Below are 17,241 nucleotides of genomic sequence, written 5' to 3'. Positions count from 1 at the left end.
GCCCAGCAGATTGTAGCTCTTGTTAGTGCCACGATTAAGCCAGGATTTCTCCCAGAGACTTTGATAGAGAGGAGTGTATGATGGTATGAGCAGAGCTCTTAAAGTCACCCTCACAGTGGGGGCTGCTGCTTTGTAAGGTTTTGTTTCCACATTAGGGATTGACAGAGCATTCTGTGTGGGGAAAGCACTAACCTAGGTTTTAGTGGAGCAGTGGGTGGGGGTGGCTAGAAAAGGAGTAATATTTGGGCTTTAGGAACTCACATTCTACTGGGCAGGATGGAAATGGCCATGATGAGACTGCAGTAGAGGCCTGGTAGCACTTCAAGAGTCGGGGCCATGGAAAGTTACCCTTTTCTTCTTTTCTAGTCAGCTGGTGAGCATGGGGGATGGTCTGTAGACCTAGTGGGCTGAGTTCAGTCAAGGCAGGTGAAGGGGCCCCACCGTTTACTCAGTACTTTTTGCCATTACACCTGTTCAGAATCTGACAGTGCAGTCTCAAAATGTGCAGTGATTTTTTTTTAGTTGTACGAATTATTTTTATTTAAAATATGTGCTACTTAGAAAAAGCCGAATGTGAAAAATGAACACATTTTTAAATTTATAGATTTAAACTTAAATATTTAGTATACTTATTTAAAATTTTTATGTATATATATTTTCATTTAAGATTCTTGTTATACTGTATTCTTTTCCCACAAATATCAGGTTTTTCATATTATGATATCTTTGTAAATATCCATTTTGATAATTGCATCATATATCACTGAATGGGCATATGATGGCTTACCAAAATACTGCCCTGTTTTATTTATATATGCGCTTGTTTCTGAGCAGCTCTTGTTCTGAAAGAATTGAATATGCCTTTAATTGTTGAAATTTGGCCTAATTTTGCAATGATGATGCAATAAATATCTCTAAGTTCAGATATCTTGGAGCCCTCGTTGGGGAGACAGATGTGTAGGAACCACACGTGGCAGTGGGATTATCTCATGAGCAATAGCACACTGTGCACATGCAGGCCCGAGACTTGGCTAGTGCGGAAGCAGGTCCCTTCCTGTCATGGCACTTTGGATGCCCTGCTTGCCTTTTTAACTAGACAAAGCTCCTGCTTCACCTCTTTTCAACACCAGCTTTTGAAGATTGGAATAATATAGTGTATTATTTTTAAAACTCCAGAGTGCAGGTGTTTAGGTTGTAGACATTCAAGAAATACTGACATACTTGGTATTTAAAACACCGTCTTTCTAGAAAAAGCACAAGCTTAATAGGAAAAGGTTATGTATATAACAATACACAGTGCCTTGCTGGTGGTTATATTCATTTTGTTGAATTAACTGAAGTGTGCCAGATTTGGGATGGTTTATGTGACAGTGTGCGTAAGACTAGTTGTCTTTGAATCCACAGGCTTACCTAGGTGATTATCAGAAAGATAGCAGGGGGGCCTGGCTTGTTTTCCTCCAAACTCTGCCTGCCTCTGAGTAGTTGTATAAGCTTGGTGGTGGTGGTGTTTATTTTGTTTTTGTTTTTTGAGACAGGGTCTTACTCTGTCTCTCAGGTTGGAGTTTTTTTTTAATTTGTTGAGTGAGTAACAACTGTTTTTGAGAAACTTTGAAAGATGAGAGCTGTTTGATTTGAGATGAGCATTCTCCTTTCCGTTCACTTTAAGTATGCAGTCCTCTGCAGTGAGCAGGAGGGGAGTCTTCAGTACAGACCAGGCCCAGGGGTCCCGTCACTGTGTCTTAGGTGTGTTCCAGAGGGGAGCTGTCCTCCAAAGCACACAGCTCCCGAGAGCCGCTGCCGGGCCATGCACCCGTGCCAGCTTGCTTCCTTTTCTGAGCCACCTCTCTAATGCGCACCCGCATGGGACTCGTCTCCTGTTGGGGTGGCGTCTGGCTGTTGCACTAGAGGCTGTCCTGGCCCCACTTGTTAAACTCGAAGCCTGCAGTTTCTGGGTAAAGTCTTTTCTCCCTCCACATGTGTCACTGTCCTGTCACAACTGATTCAACTTTACAACTAAGTGATAATTTTTTGCCACCTCTAACATACCCTTTGTACAACAGTGGCAGGAAAAGAAGATAAACAAAATTTTATCTTGATTTTCAATTTAAAAAGGGAAAGGAGATATGTGTTACGCCCCATTCATAAACAGAGACATCTAAGTGGAGGCCACTGTCCCCTTCCTTGCCAACTGACTGTGGACTGACCTAGCTGCCATTTGTCTCCCCTCCTTTGTTCTTTCTGCCATGTGACCTTTGCTTGTAGCTGGCCCCTCAGTAACTCAGGGTGACTGAGCCTTGGTGCCAGATTTCCTCTTACCTTCATCATGGAGCTGATCCACCACACATTTGTCCCTGGAGTGCGTCACTCCTTTTGCTGCCCCTGTCCTCGAGGTGTTTTCCCTGAACAGTTGGAGTAGTTGATGGTGTCAGCCTGGATTCAGTGGCATCATCATTGTGTACTTCGTGGAGGTCGCCTCCCTGGGTGAGCAGAATGCTCCATGGTAGCAGAGCCTGGTACCTCCAGGATGGGAGCAGACGTCTGAGAACACTCTCTTATTGGTGTAGTGACAAGATCACAGTACTTACCTGCTTCCCTTGGTTCCTGGAGCCAGGTTGTGCTACTCGGGAGACTGCCAAATGCTGGCCATGATTTAGAGGGCAAGTCACGTGTCGAGGGCAGTGCTGTAACCCTAGGAAGATGGTGCTTCTGAATAGGCATGAGAGGGTGGGGGGATCTTGAAACAACAACAACAACAACAACAAGTTCTGTCAATTAAAACTTAAAAATTAATATATATATATACTTACTGTATACCCACAAAAATTAAACAACAAATTAAATGAGGGTGGATTGAACAAAGACTGATTATTTAACTGGGTTTTTATGGCTAAAAACAAATTACCCCAAAACTTCAATGGGCTACAGCAACCTTCTTTGCCTCTGTGGGTGAGGAACTGTGTCAGTATACACAGGGATGGCTTGTTGTGCTCGCAGTGGTGGGGCCTCCAGCTGAACGATTGAAGGCTAGCGGGTGTCCAGGCTCACATCTGGTGGTTGCTGCTTGCTAGAGGCCTCAGCTGCTCTCGCTGAGGACTTCCACAAGTGGTCTGTCTGTAGGCTAGTTTGGGTGTCCTCAGCATGGTGGGTTGGTGCTGAGGGTCCTGAGAATGAGCCAGGTGGCAACTGTCACTTTTTTTTTTGTTGAAGTCTCACTCTGTCAGCCAGCCTGGAGTACAGTGGCGCCATCTCAGCTCACTGCAACCTCTGCCTCCAAGCGATCCTCCCACTTCTGCCTCCCAGGTAGCTGAGATTACAGGTGTGCACCACCACGCCTGGCTAATTTTTGTATTTTTAGTAGAGACGGGGTTTCGCCATGTTGGCCAGGCTGGTCTCGAACTCCTGGCCTCAAGTGATCTGCCTGCCTTGGCCTCCCAAAGCGCTGGGATTATGGGTGTGAGCCACTGTGCCCAGTGTATTAGTTAATTCTCACGCTGCTAATAAAGACATACCCGTGCCTGGGTAAATTATACAGGAAGAGGTTGAATTGACTCACAGTTCCGCACGACTGGGGAGGCCTCAGGGAACTCACAGTCATGGTGGAAGGGGAAGCAAACACATTCTTCTTCACATTGGCGGCAGCAAGGAGAAGTGCCGAGCAAAAGGGGGAAAAGCCCCTTACAAAATCCTCAGATTTCATGAGAATTCACTCATCATGAGAACAGCATGAGGGTAACCACCCTCATGATTAACTGCCTTCCAGAGGGCCCCTCCCATGACACATTTGGATTGTGGGAACTACAATTCAGGATGAGATTTGGGTGGAGACACAAAGCTTAAGCATATCACCTGGCCTGTATCACCTTTTGTAGTCTAGCTGCAGAAGCCACACAGTGTGAGTTTTACCATAGTCACAGTCACATCTAGACCACTGTGGCTTGTAGATCCCACCGTAATTCCCAGTGCAGTTGGAAACTAATGACACGCCTTGGGCATGGGAGTAATATTGGATTTGTTTTGAAAAGCTACCCCAGTGTGCTCTATGGAAAAAAGATTGGAAGAGACAGGAGTAAGAGATGGGGAATTGGTCAGAAAAGTTGTTACCAAGTCCAGGTGAAAAGTGACAGTGGCTTGGACCAGGCTGTTGGCAGCAGCAATGGAGAGGCTAACGGATTTAGGGACTAGTAAAAGTGACAGGATGTGCCAGTGGTCAGAGGAGGGTGGTGATAAAACTGGGATACAAACTTTGTAAGTGTGCACCATTGTTTGAGGATGAGAAGGTGAAACAGACTTTTTTTTAGGCTTTTTCTAAGTGCTAGACTTGTTTCACAAGTCATAAATATGTGCATAGCCTTTCTCCAGAAATCTCCCTAATAAGAATTTAACCCATGGAAGGAATTTAAAGGTAAGGGGAAAAAAACCCCATTAATGATAAAATATTCTTTTCATTATCTTATCTACCACATTAGAAACTTAATAAAGTATTAATAAAAATTAAGTATTAATAAAAATATGGAATTTACTATCCTTACCTATATATTTTGTAACTATATTTTGATTGTAAAAACTGGCAGAAAAAATGCACAAATGAAATTAATTGCTGTGCTAGGGCTGGCAGAATTTAGGATAATTTTATCGGTCAATTTTTACATGCTAAAACATGTACTTTAACAATTCTGAAATAATGGACTCTTCTGAAAACATTCCATTTAGGATTGATCAGAATGGCAAGTACTATACTGGAGTCCTTTGTGGTTTGGGGTGGAATCCAACTACAGGGGCTTCCATACTGCCCGAGCACGACATGGAGCTTGCGTTTGATGTTCAGTTCAGCGTGGAGGACGTTGTCGAGGTAAGGGTAGCACAGCATCACGGCGCCACAACCCTGTCTCTCTCTGGTTTTGCTCACCTGACAGTGAGTGCAGAGTCTGCTGTGGAGCTTGCAGTGCAGACACACGCCTCTGGTCCTGGAGATGTGCATATTCCTTGTTCCTCCTGGGGTCGCCTTCCAGGAGGACCGCTCCTTAACTTGCCAATTTCACGTATCTTTCCTGTGAAAAGTAACTTCCTGATAGATGGTGCTCTCTGAATCTCTCATTTGGTGTCTCCTGGCTTAAGCTTTTTTTCTGGGCAATCAGCTAAACCACGGGCTGTAGGGCTGCTGTGGATCTCATTCCGAGTCAGGAAGTGGAACATCCTCACTAGTTCTTACTGGGAAAGGAGGACACAAGTTCCTACCCCTCTGCCCTTCTCCCAGCCTGGTGACCATGCTGAGCAGAGGGCTGGGTCGGCGTGAGTGCAGAGCTGAGCTACTTGCAGCATTGTCTGGGCACCGCACTAGCTCTGGGGTGAGGTAGCAGAGGCAGACAGGGAAACTGTGTAGCAAGTACAGACAGTATTTGTATGTCATTTGAATCTAATAATGAGAAATGTGGGCTCATATTGTGTACATTAAAAAAATCTTTCATCATTATAGTAATTTATTTTTATTGCATTTTACAAAGGGAGGAAACCAAAACTGATCCTTTACCACAAATAGTTTGAGAAATGCTACTCTCTAAGTACTCAATTGCCTTTCTTTCTTAGAAATTCCATGGGACGGGTGAGGTTGACGTACCACACTGAACGGCTGGGGGAAAGGAGGAGCTGTGGAGACACCTGCCGATGCTCCAGGGGCAGGTGTGGGTGTGTCTCTAGCTGTTAAGTCACGATTGCCCGGTCTCAAGAAGGGGCTTATGGGCTTGAAACTACTGCTTAAGCCATAGACCTAATGGGAAAATGTAAAACTATTAAGATGCTACAAGCAAATACAGAAAATCTGTGTGACTTTGGGTGTGGCATGAGTTTGTAAATACAACACCCAAAGCACAATCTGTGAAGGGGAAATTGATACGTTTGAATTTATCAAAATTAAAAACTTTTGTTCTGCAAAAGACCCTCTTCAGAGGAAGAGAAGACCAAGTGCACACTAGGAGAAGATATTTACAAGTTGCATATCTGATGAAGGACTTGTATCCACAATATGTAAGGAACTCTTAAAACTCAATGATAAGAAAACAAGCAACAAAATTAAAGTATACATGGCAATAAACACATGAAAAGATGCTCAGCATCATATGCCATTAGGAAAAGGCAAATTGACACTCCCATGAGATAGCACCACATACTTACTGGAATGGCTAAAATCCAAAACCTAACAGTAACCAGCAATGGCAAGGATGTGGTGCAGGTCCCGGGGGCCTTTTGTTCATTGCTGGTGGGAGTGCAGATTAGTGCCACTGTTTTAGAAGACAGTTTCATATGCAGTGAAGCCCACACCTACCATATGACCCAGGAATCCCATCTGTAGGTATTTATTCAAGAGATTTGAAAACTAGCATCCTCATAGAACTTGTATGTGAATATCAATTGCAGCTTGATTCATAATTGCTAAAAACTGGGAGCAGTCAAGATGCCTTCAGCAGGTAAGTGGATAAACCATATTGATGACAGAGAGTACTAACTCTGAATGCTATGGATTATCTAACATGGGATGAAATTCAGTTACACTGGAGCCATATGAGTGTTTATGTTGCTGTTTATTTACAGGTTAATATTCTCAGGGCTGCTATTAACAAGCTAGTCTGTGATGGACCAAATGGATGCAAGTGTCTTGGGCCAGAGAGAGTTGCGCAGCTTCAGGACAGTGCCCGTCAGAAGCTTTTAGGGTAAGCTGTGTGATGATGTGGTCTTCTTTTCTTCCCAATCAACTTTCTCAGCTGCCTTGATCATGGCTGTTCTAAATTGTGTAGGCAGTGTGACATGTCGATCACCTGAAGTGGAGTGCCAGTACTGGAGGCAGCACTGGGAGGCATCAGAATGTAGGACGCCCTTCCTGTGGAGAGCAGCACCCTTGTCCCGTGTGTGTGTGTGTGTGTGTGTGTGTGTGTGTGTGTGTGTGTGTGTGTCCCTTGAAGGGACAGCGTGGGCAGGGCATGGGAAGCCACAGTGGGTAATGTGTCACCCACCATTCCCAGTGGTGGGTGTCTTAGGGATCGGGGGAGTCCGGCCTGCAGGACTGAGGCCTTACAGAGCTGGGTCTCTCTTCAGCCTCTCTTGCAGGGGAGGTCGGAGAAGGAGCATTCTGACCTCACCTCCCTGTCTCTCACCTCTTGCTGGACTCTCCATGGGCCAAACCACACCAGAATGCAGAGACAAAGGCTCCTGTTGGTGTAGCCCATGAGCCCAAGGCAGCTCGAGGGCCCTGGGAAGGCCAAGAAGAGCGGGAGTGGTCGTGGAGGAGAAACCAGCATTCCACCTACCCAGTCCTGTGCTCCTGCCTCAGAGCCAGTCTCCCTCGGCAGGACGCGGTCCTTCCTTGCCTGACAGTGTCCTGTGCTGGCTGGGACCTGGAGCTATGTGAGAGCAGGTGGCATCTGGTATCATGGTGACACTTCTCTCCTTCCTATGCCTTTTGCGTTGATTTCTTTTAGTTTAATAAGCATTTTTTAAAAAGGTATATATAGTCGTCTTACAGATGGTGAGAAAGGCCAGTTTTAGTTTTCTCTCTTCATTTTCTTTTATATAAAAATATTTTAAATATTTATTTATTTATTGTTAGAGATAGGGTCTCACTCTGTTGCTCAAGCTGAGTGCAGTGGTATGATCATGGCTCACTGCAGCTCCAACTCCTGGGCACGCATGATCCTCCCGCCTCAGCCTCCCCAGTAGCAGGGACTATAGGCATGCACCACCACACCTGGCTAATTTTTAAGCTTTTTATATAGATGAGGTCTTGCTATGTTGCCCAAGCTGGTAATTTTTTTTTTTTTTTTTTTTTTTGAGATGGAGTCTTGCTCTGTGTCACCTAGGCTGGAGTGCAATGGCATGATCTCAGCTCCCTGCAACCTCCTCCTCCCAGGTTTGAGCGATTCTCCTGCCTCAGCATCCCAGGTAGCTGGGATTACAGGCACCCACCACCATGCCCAGCTAATTTTTGTATTTTTAGTAGAGACGGGATTTCACCGTGTTGGTCAGGCAAACTCCTGACCTCAGGTGATTCACCCACCTTGGCCTCCCAAAGTGCTGGGATTACAGGCATTGAGCCACCACGCCTGGCTGGTAAAAATATTTTTATGTAAAATTTGGGTTGAAGTTTAAGTGCACAGGTACACGCCCATGTGGCCAGCACCCAGGTCAGAGCCCCGGTGCTCCTTAGGGTGTGCGGGTGTGGTTATAGCCACCATCACTCCCTGCCCCCAAAACAAGGGTAACTGTGTCCTGCCTTATTATGCCATAGATAGGTATTGGTTTGTTTGAACAATGCAATAACTCTAGTGAATTTATAGTTGTGCAGTCTATCAACGCAACCCCGCTTTTCAGCATTTCTGTCATCCAAAGAAGTTTACTCTTAAGTATTGTCAGGAAAGGCAGTCTCACGTAGGCAGCCTTTGATCCCCTCTCTGCTGTCTGAGAACAGGCCTTGGGCCTGGAATGCTTTCTTCCCATAAAATTAAGGGTCCTCACAGCTTGTGGAGGGCTCGTTGCCATGTGTGGGAAGATCTTTCCTTGATTCAGCCTCTGCTTAAGCCTGTGTGTCATACGGTACCTGGTCAATCCCACCACTGCAGGGATGGGACAGGGCTCTCCTGCTGCCACATAGGAGAGGGGCCTGCAGGCCTGCCTTGTCTTCCAGGAGTTACCTGCTGGCCACAGGGACCAGTGCCCATCACTAGAGCTGGTCCTGTCCTGTCCCCTCTCTCTGTAAGTACAGGTTTGTTCCAGCCAGGGCCTATGTGTGTTTTCCTTGGCGACTCCAAGACAAGATGCAGGGGTGCCCCAACTTCTCCTGGTAGCACGTAACAGATGCCACCTGTTTGACTAATATATTGAAACAGAATGTGTCACTGTTTGTATAACCCCATAAATGTACTAAAAGTAATAAATTATGTGCCTAAAGTTGATGACTTTTAGGATATGTAAAGTACACCTCAGTAAAGCTGTGTTTAGGATTGAAAGTTCCCCCTGTCCATTTACACGCAGTCTTGTTCCCACCCCAGCCTAGGTACCACTGATCTGCTTTCTGTTTATGTATTTGCCTCCTCTGATATTTTTAATTTTAAAATCTGGCTTCTTTCACTGAGCTTAGTACTTTTGAGGTTTGTCCATGTTGGATCATGTTCCTTTTTACTAAAGAATATTTCAGTGTCTGTATGAGCCACTTTTTGTTTTGTCCATTCACCAGTTGGTAAAATATTTGGATTATTTCCAGTATTTGGCCGTTATGAAGAAAGCTGCTATGAATAATCACATGCAGTCTTTTTGTGAACACGTGTCTTTCTCTCGGGTAGATATCTGTGAGTGGAGTTGGTAGGTTGTATTGGTATGTTTATGGTAATCTTTTAAGAAAAGGCCAGGGCTGGACGTGGTGGTTCACGCCTGTAAGTAATCCCAGCACTTTGGGAGGCTGAAGTGGCAGATCACCTGAGGTCAGGAGTTCCAGACCAGCCTGGCCAACCTGGTAAAACCCTGTCTCTACTAAAAACAAAAATTAATTGGGCATGGTGGCATGCGCCTGGAATCCCAGCTACTTGGAGGCTGAGGCAGGAGAATCGCTGGAACCCAGGAGGTGGAGGTTGCAGTGAGCCAAGATTGCGCCATTACACTCCAGTCTGGGTGACAAAAGCAAAACTCCATCTGGAAAAAAAAAAAAGGAAACAGCCAAACTGTTTTCCAAAATAGCTGTAACATGTTATATTTCTACCAGCAACGTAGGCTGACTCTGGCTTCTCCACATTCTCACCAGCATGTGGCACTGCCAGTGTGTTGGTACTGCAGTCGGTGGGGTGAGTATGGTAGTTTCTCATTGTAGCATTAATTTTCATTTCCTTAATGACTAATGATGTAGAGCAACTTTTTATCCTCTTAGCCAGTCATTTATCTTTTTTTTTTTTTTTTTTTTTAGTGAAATGTCTGTTCAGATCTTTTGCCCATTTTAAAATTTGTCTTTTCATTATTGAGTTGTAGAAAGTTTTTTAAAAGTTTAGATACCTGTCTTTTATTGGGTAAGTAATTTGCAATTAGTTTCTCCATTGTGTAGCTTGTCTTCTTATTTTAATGATGTCTTCCAAAGAACACAAATTTTTAATTTTGATGAAATCTACTTGCTGTGGTTTGAATGTTATGTGTTTGAAACCTAATGTCCAGTGCAACAGTGTTGGAAGGTTGGGCATAATAAGGGGTTGATTGGACTCATGTCATTGCGAGAGAGGGTTAGTTATCAAGAGAGTGTGGATTGTTGTAAAGTGGGCCTGTCCCAGTGCCTCTTCCTGTCTCAAGTACTCGCTTGCCCCTCTGCCATGTCATGATGCAGCAAGAAGGCCCTGGCCAGGTGCTAGAGCCATGCTCCTGCACTTCCCAGCTCCAGAACTGTGAGAAATAAATTTCTTTATAAGTGACCCACTCTCTGGTCTTCAGTTATAACAGGGGAAAATGGACTAAGACACTACTTTATCTATTTTTTTTTTTTGAGACTCAGTCTACTTCTGTCGCCCAGGCTGGAATGCAGTGGCGTGATCTCGGCTCACTGCAGCCTCCACTTCCTGGGTTCAAGCAATTCTTCTGCCTCAGCCTCCCGAGTAGCTGGGACTACAGACGCCTGCCACCATGCCCAGTTGATTTTTGTATTTTTAGTAGAGACGAGGTTTCACCATGTTGGCCAGGATGGTCACGATCTCTTGACCTTGTGATCTGACTGCCTCGGCCTCCCAAAGTGCTGGGATTACAGGGGTGAGCCACCACGCCCCGCCTACTTTATCTTTTTTAAAAATGAATTATGCTTTTGGTGCTATATCTAAAAAAATCCTTGTTAAACTCAAGGTCACAATCATTTTCTCTCTTTTTGTAATTTTTTATATTTAGATTTTTGATCCATTTTGAGATGATTTTGTATATGGTATGTGATACAAGAGCCTAAAGTCATTTTTTGCATATGAATAGCTAGTGGTGATGACATCATTTACTGAAAAGCTATACTTTTCCCATTGAATTGCCTTGGTACCTTGGTCAAAAATCAATTCGCCATAAATGTAAAGATTTATTACTGGGCTTTCTGTTTTGTTCAATTACTTTATCTTTGTACCAGTGCTATATTGTCTTAATTGCTGTAGCATTAGTCCTCCTGTTTTGTTCTTTTTCAAAATTATTTTTACTCTTTTCTATTCTTTTCCTTTCCATGTAAATTTTAGGATCAGCTTGTCAGTTTGTATAAAAAGCCTTTTTGGAATTGTGATAGGGATTGTGTGGAACCTGTGAGTGAGTTTGGGGAGAATTGCCACCCTAACAGTAGTGAGCCATCCAGTCCATGAAGATGGAGTGTCTGTTCCTTTGGGTATTCTCTAATTTCTCTTAACACTGTTTTAGAATTTTCAGTGTGCAGGTCTTGCACTTTAGTTGTTTCTAAATATTTTAGTCCTTTTAATGCTATTGTGAATAAAATTTTCTTTGTTTTTGAATTTTTTTTTTTTTAGAAAGGATCAGTTGATTTTTATATATTGGTCTTTTATCCTGTTTTATATATTGGTCTTTTATCCTGTGACCTTGTTAAACTTCTGCATTCTAGTAGTGTTTGTAGATTCCTTAGGATTTCCTACATACAGGATCATTATTATTATGAAAGCTTTCTTTCTCTAGTAATACTTCTTGTTCTAAGGCCTATTTTGTTTGATATTAATATAGCTACCCAGCTCTCTTTAGCTACCATTTGCTTAGCACAGCTTTTTCTGTCCTTTTACTTACAATATTTTTGCAATTTTGAAGTTTTTCAAATTTTTTTCTGCCTCGTGCCTGCTCTCTTCTCCCTTGGGGAGACATTGCTTTGCACATCTGCTAGTGTGCTGGCGTTAAACACCTGCTAACACGATCCGAATGGCCTCACTGGTCTTTGGGGGCTCTGGTCACTTTTCTTCAGTCTTTCTCCTCTTTGTTCTTCAGATTGGTTAATTTCTGCTGATCCATCCTTAAGGTTACTGATCCTTTATTGTTTCATCTCAGATCGATGTGGATGTGGTACAGAGAATTTTCCATTTCATTGTACTTTTCAACCCTAAGATTTCTATTGTTTCTTTGGTAGTTTTTAATTTTTATTGAGATTATCCCTGACTCATTATTATCCTATTTTTAAAAAAATTCTTGGCACCTACCTGTTCACAGTGGCTGCCTTGAGGTCTTTAAGTGCTGAACCCGCATCTGGCCACACACTCAGCCTCTACTGGCTGCTCTTCTGTGTGTGGGCCACACATTCCTGTGCCTTTGATGTCTCCTAATTTTTTTGTTGGAAATTGGGTACTTTGGATAATGTACTGGAGCAGTCCCCCCAGAGCTGCTGGTTTTGGGTTTTATTGTTTTGTTTGTTTCACTTTAGAAGCATGCCTAGACTTAACCTCTCAGTCCATCCCCCGTGATGTGAGGTCACTGATGTCTGGGCTCTGGTGTTTTGTTATGTTTTCAATTTTAATTTTTATAGAAACAAAGTCTCACTTTGTTGCCTAAGCTGGAGTGCAGTGATGTGGTCATGGCTCACTGCAGCCTTGAACTCCTGGGCTCTGGCAGTCCTCCCACGTCAGTCTCCCAAGTAGGTAGGACTACAGGCATGTGTGATCACGCCCAGCTCCTGTTTTGTGTTGTTTTGTTTATTCTTATTTTTATTTTTTAGTCTGGCTTCCTAGGTGTAGTCCTTGTATCTGATCTGCACAGTTTAGTGCTTAGCCAGTGATCAGTCAGAAGTTGTGTTTAAATACTGCCCTGAAGGCTTCTGCCCTTTGCCATTGGGTTGGAAAGTGCACTCCAAGTTCAGGCACTTTTTAATTCTTCCCTGGCCTCTGTTTTCCTCAGAGCTTCCCAGGTTTTTCCCACATGTGTGCACCCCTCCATCAGTCAGGGATGTGCGGAGGGCCTGCTCTCCCTCTGTGGCACCCTCCTTTCCAGGGTCTCCCTCTTACCTCCTGAATAGTCTGGTCTGCTGCTGGCCCCAAGCAGGATGTGGCCTGAGGCTGGAAAGCTGTGGGCTTTCCCCATCTGTTTCCTTCATTGCTGTTTCTACGGACAATGCTGCAAATCAAGGTGTGAGGGTTTTTCACCCTGTGATCCAGATCACGTAGCCTTTATGGCCCTGGGAGTGCTGTGGTGCTGGGTTCAAGGGCAGGTGTATGGGGTGGGAGCGGCCCCTTACGCCAGCAAGAACTCCACACCCTCCACTGTTCTCCCCTGGAGCCGGCAGTTTGTCATGAACAAATGCTCCTCAACTTGTTTGCCTTTGCCTTTGGTTAATTTCCAGAGCCTTCAGATCATTGTATGTATGTATGTATGTATGTATGTTGTATGTATGTATGTTTACAATTTTGCCTTGTTTGATAGTTTTTAGGGGGAGAGGCCCTGCAGAACTCTTTACTCCCTCATTGCTCAAATTCCTTGTCTTTTAACGCTGATGATATTTCCAACTTGTCATGACTGCTTGAGAGCTAATGGTACAAAATGTCCTGTTACATTTCAGAGAACTTGACTCATTCATGTGGTGATGTGCAGTGCTGGTTGCTAAGGGAACATAGAGACAAGACTTGGTCTTGCAGATTTGCCGCACTCCATTTCTTTCTGTTTTTGAATATGCTATAAATTAAAATATTTTCTGATCATAACTGCATCAATGTTGGCCTTTAAACAGTTTATTCTAGTTCTAATTCTGTGAGAAATATATAGGATTTAAATCTTTAAAAAAATCACAGCAGTGTTTTCAGTTACTAATATATAATTAAGATAATTTCCTTTTTTAAAAAATTATAGTTTGTTCTGTCAATCAAAACCAAGAGAGAAGATTGTTCCCAAGTGGCATGAAAAGCCCTACGAGTGGAATCAGGTGAGTGGGACGCATGAGTCGAGGCCACGTGGAGGAGGGGACAGGCCCAGGGCGGACCCAGGGTTCAGAGCCAGGGCTGACTTGAGGGATCGAGAGGCAGAGACAGGAGGCAAAGTGGATGACTTCGGGGGCCAGCCGGCAAATGTCTCAGACCAGACAGGGTGTTTCTGCACAGCATCCTCTACGTGATGTCCCGGCAAGGAGTGAGACACCAAAATAACTCACTGCCCGTGAGTTGGGAAAAAACAGGTATGAGGGTCTGGATTGGACCCTCCTGCTCTTGGTGGTCTTTGTGAAATGTGCCTTGGCTGTTCCTGCCGCGTGACTGGCTTGGTGGCTTTCAGGCTCTACTGGTTGTTATCTTTGTTTGCTTGGGCTGCCGGCACAGTGCCACCATGGGTAGGGGCTTAGAAACAGCAGACATTTGTTCTCACAGCTCTGGAGGCTGGAAGTCCTAGGACAGGTGCCAGTTTGTGGATCCTTGTGAGGGACATCTGCAGATGGCCACCTTCTCACTGTGTCCTCACATGAAACAGAGATGTCCTCTCTTAGGGCACAAATCCCATCCTGGGGGCCCCACCCTTATAACCTCATCTAACCCGTATCACCTCCCAGAGGCCTCATCTCCAAATACCATCACAGTGGGGGTTCAGACTTCAGTGAAGGGATTTCAGGGGCCACAGTTGAGTCATGAAGAAGGAAAAAGCCCTTCACAGGCTCTCTGATACTTCCTGTCTGTAGGGCTAGAAATGGAACAAAATGTGATTTCAGAGAAGGGAGCCCAAAGGAATTTGGAGATTTAACTCTAGAGCCAGGGACGTCTTTAGATATAAAGCAGCAGGGGCAGTCTTTCCTCTCCCTTTTCGCGATCTAAGTGAGGCTCTGCTTTGCGGTGCTGTGTCCCATCCTGCGCCTAAAGGTTGCTCCTGCTGTGAGGCTAGTCTGCTCCCCCTGTGCCCTGCGCCTAGGTCCCGCTTTAGGGACCCCAAGGCTGATCGCAGCAGCCGGCCCAATTATGTGCAGAGCTTCATGGGCAAGGAGAGGGGCAGCCACACCAGCCCCTGTGGCCATCAGGCTCGACTGGAGTGTCTGAGGGTGATGAACTAGCAGGACTTTTTTGAAAATAGAATTTCACTTTGAGGTTAGTATGTTTTAGAAAATTTCAGTGTTTTCAAAACCTGTAATGCAATTACCGTCCACATTTACATATGCATGCATGGGAGATTTCTCGGTAAAGCTTGCCATAGTATTAATCATGAATTTATTTGTTTGTAACTTTTATTTTAGATTCAAGGGGTACATTTGCAACTTTTGTTACCTGGGTATGTGGCATAATGCTGAGGTTTGAGGTACAATTAATCCCATCACCCAGGTACTAAGCATAGTATCCAATAGGTAACTTTTCAATCCTTGCCTCCCTCCCCCATCTAGTGGTCCCCAATGTCTCTTGTTCCCATCTTATGTCCATGAGTACTCAATGTTTAGCTCCACTTTTAGATGAGAACATTTACAGTATTTGGTTTTCTATTCCAGCATCAATTTGCTTAGGGTAATGGCCTCTAGCTGCATCCTGATTGCACAATTTCATTCTTTTTAATGGCTGTGTAGTATTCCATGGTATATGTGTACCACATCTTCTTTATCCAGTCCACTGTTGATGGGCACCTGGATTGATTCCATGTCTTTGCTATTGTGAATAATGCTGTGGTGAATATGTGAATGCGTGTGTCTTTTTGGTAGAACAATTTGTTTTCTTTTGGATATACACTCAAGTAATGGAATTGCTGGGTCAAATGGTAGTTCCGTTTTAAGATCTTTGGGAAATCTCCAAACTGCTTTCCACAGTGGCTGAACTAAGTTATATTCCCACAAATGGTGTATAAGCATTCTCTTTTCTCTGCAGCCTTGCCAACATCTATTGTTTTTTTGACTTTTTAATAATAGCTATGCTGACTGGTGTGAGATGGTATTCTGTGGTTTTGATTTGCACTTCTCTGATGATTAGTGATGCATGGAGCATTTTAAAATGTTTTTGGCCCTTGAGTGTCTTCTTTTGAGAAGTGTTCCTGTCTTTTGTCCATCTTTAATGGGATTATTTAAACATGAAATTAAAAATGAATTATCAAACATACAGTATGAAGTGCGAGAGTAGAGAAGTGTTCTGTAAATATTTTTGGAGAACTGAATTTATACTTTGTGCATCCCGGATGTTAATGCATGTGTATTTTATGTCTGGAAACGCTGTCACAGAGCCTGACTGGTCCTCTTGTCTACCCCATTAGGTTGATCCACAGCTGGTCATGGAGCAGGCCGACCGTGAGAGCAGCAGAGGGAAGAACACCTTTCTCTACCAGCTCCACAAACTGGTTGTGCTCGGCACCTGAGCGTGTCCACAGGCGGCCTCCAGCACACTCCTCAGGAAGCTGCGGAGGGTGGATTCCAGGCTCCCTCCGCCGACTGACTTTCCTCTGTATCTGGGCGTTACAGTCTGTGCCCACTGCATCCTAAAGGCCTTTTCTTTCTTGTTTTCTCTTTGGGTGATAGTCAGAGAGTGGTGTTTTTGTTCAGGTGGGAAGGATTGGAAACTCTAGTCTTTTCTAGAAACAGAAAATCACTGTATTAAATATTTTGGAAAAATTGTTCTGAAAGAAGACTGGATAAAGAGCTATATTTTGCTTTAAATTTATGAAGGTAAATATAAGTAGTTAATCTTAGATGTAATGTTCCAGAATGTGCCTACATATTCTAACATATTCTATTCTGTTACAGTGATTTCAACCAGTAGTCCAGGAAAAAACTTAAAAAACAAAAAAACCATGTAGTATTTTCTGATTTGTTTTTTCCATGAGGGAAAATATCTAATTTTTGTAAGACTAAGTTGAGTTATAGTTCTTGGTTCGCATTTTGGAAATCAGAGATTACATGGCCATAGCTTATCTGTGTTAAAACAATAAAAGCATTAGATGAAGTTTCTGTCTCTGATAGTTTTTAGTCAGAGGAGGTTAAGATGTATTTAGTTCTAAAAAATCTGAAATTATGAAACTGATACAGGGATACAAGACCTCTTTTAAAAACTCAACTCACATCAGTAAGGATTTGGTCAGAACAGAGCTGTTGTAAATACAGCAGTGAAAGACGCCAGTGAGCTCACATATGTGAGAGGGAAGTTGTAGGATCAGAGAAATGCTCTGCTTAAACCGACTTGTCCCAAGTGGACAATTTGAAGATCGTGAGGAAAGAGTTCTCGAAGCACGTGTGTGTGGGCATCAGCTTGGGATCATAAACGGGAGCTTGTGTGGGGTCTCGGAAGCCGTCACATCTTGGGGAGCAGCGGTGCTGTGCTGAGCCTCTGTGAG

General features: G+C 43.9%; 1 protein-coding gene across 1 annotated transcript in view; it reads left to right on the top strand.

Moving 5' to 3' along the window:
- TDRD9 (tudor domain containing 9) overlaps positions 1–16,853 on the top strand; it is a 141,882-nt gene extending 125,029 nt beyond the window's left edge. Inside the window, 4 exon segments of the mRNA XM_033191111.1 lie at positions 4,711–4,849; positions 6,586–6,704; positions 13,813–13,885; positions 16,168–16,853. Coding sequence (XP_033047002.1) covers positions 4,711–4,849; positions 6,586–6,704; positions 13,813–13,885; positions 16,168–16,269 — 433 coding nt within the window. The 3' untranslated portion in view covers positions 16,270–16,853.
- Positions 16,854–17,241: the final 388 nt, after the last annotated feature.

The sequence above is a fragment of the Trachypithecus francoisi genome, unplaced genomic scaffold, assembly GCF_009764315.1.
Source record: "Trachypithecus francoisi isolate TF-2019V2 unplaced genomic scaffold, Tfra_2.0 Lachesis_group3, whole genome shotgun sequence".
Lineage (NCBI taxonomy): Eukaryota > Metazoa > Chordata > Mammalia > Primates > Cercopithecidae > Trachypithecus > Trachypithecus francoisi.
Note: the sequence above shows the minus strand (reverse complement) of the source record. Positions and strands in the feature narration are given on the sequence as shown.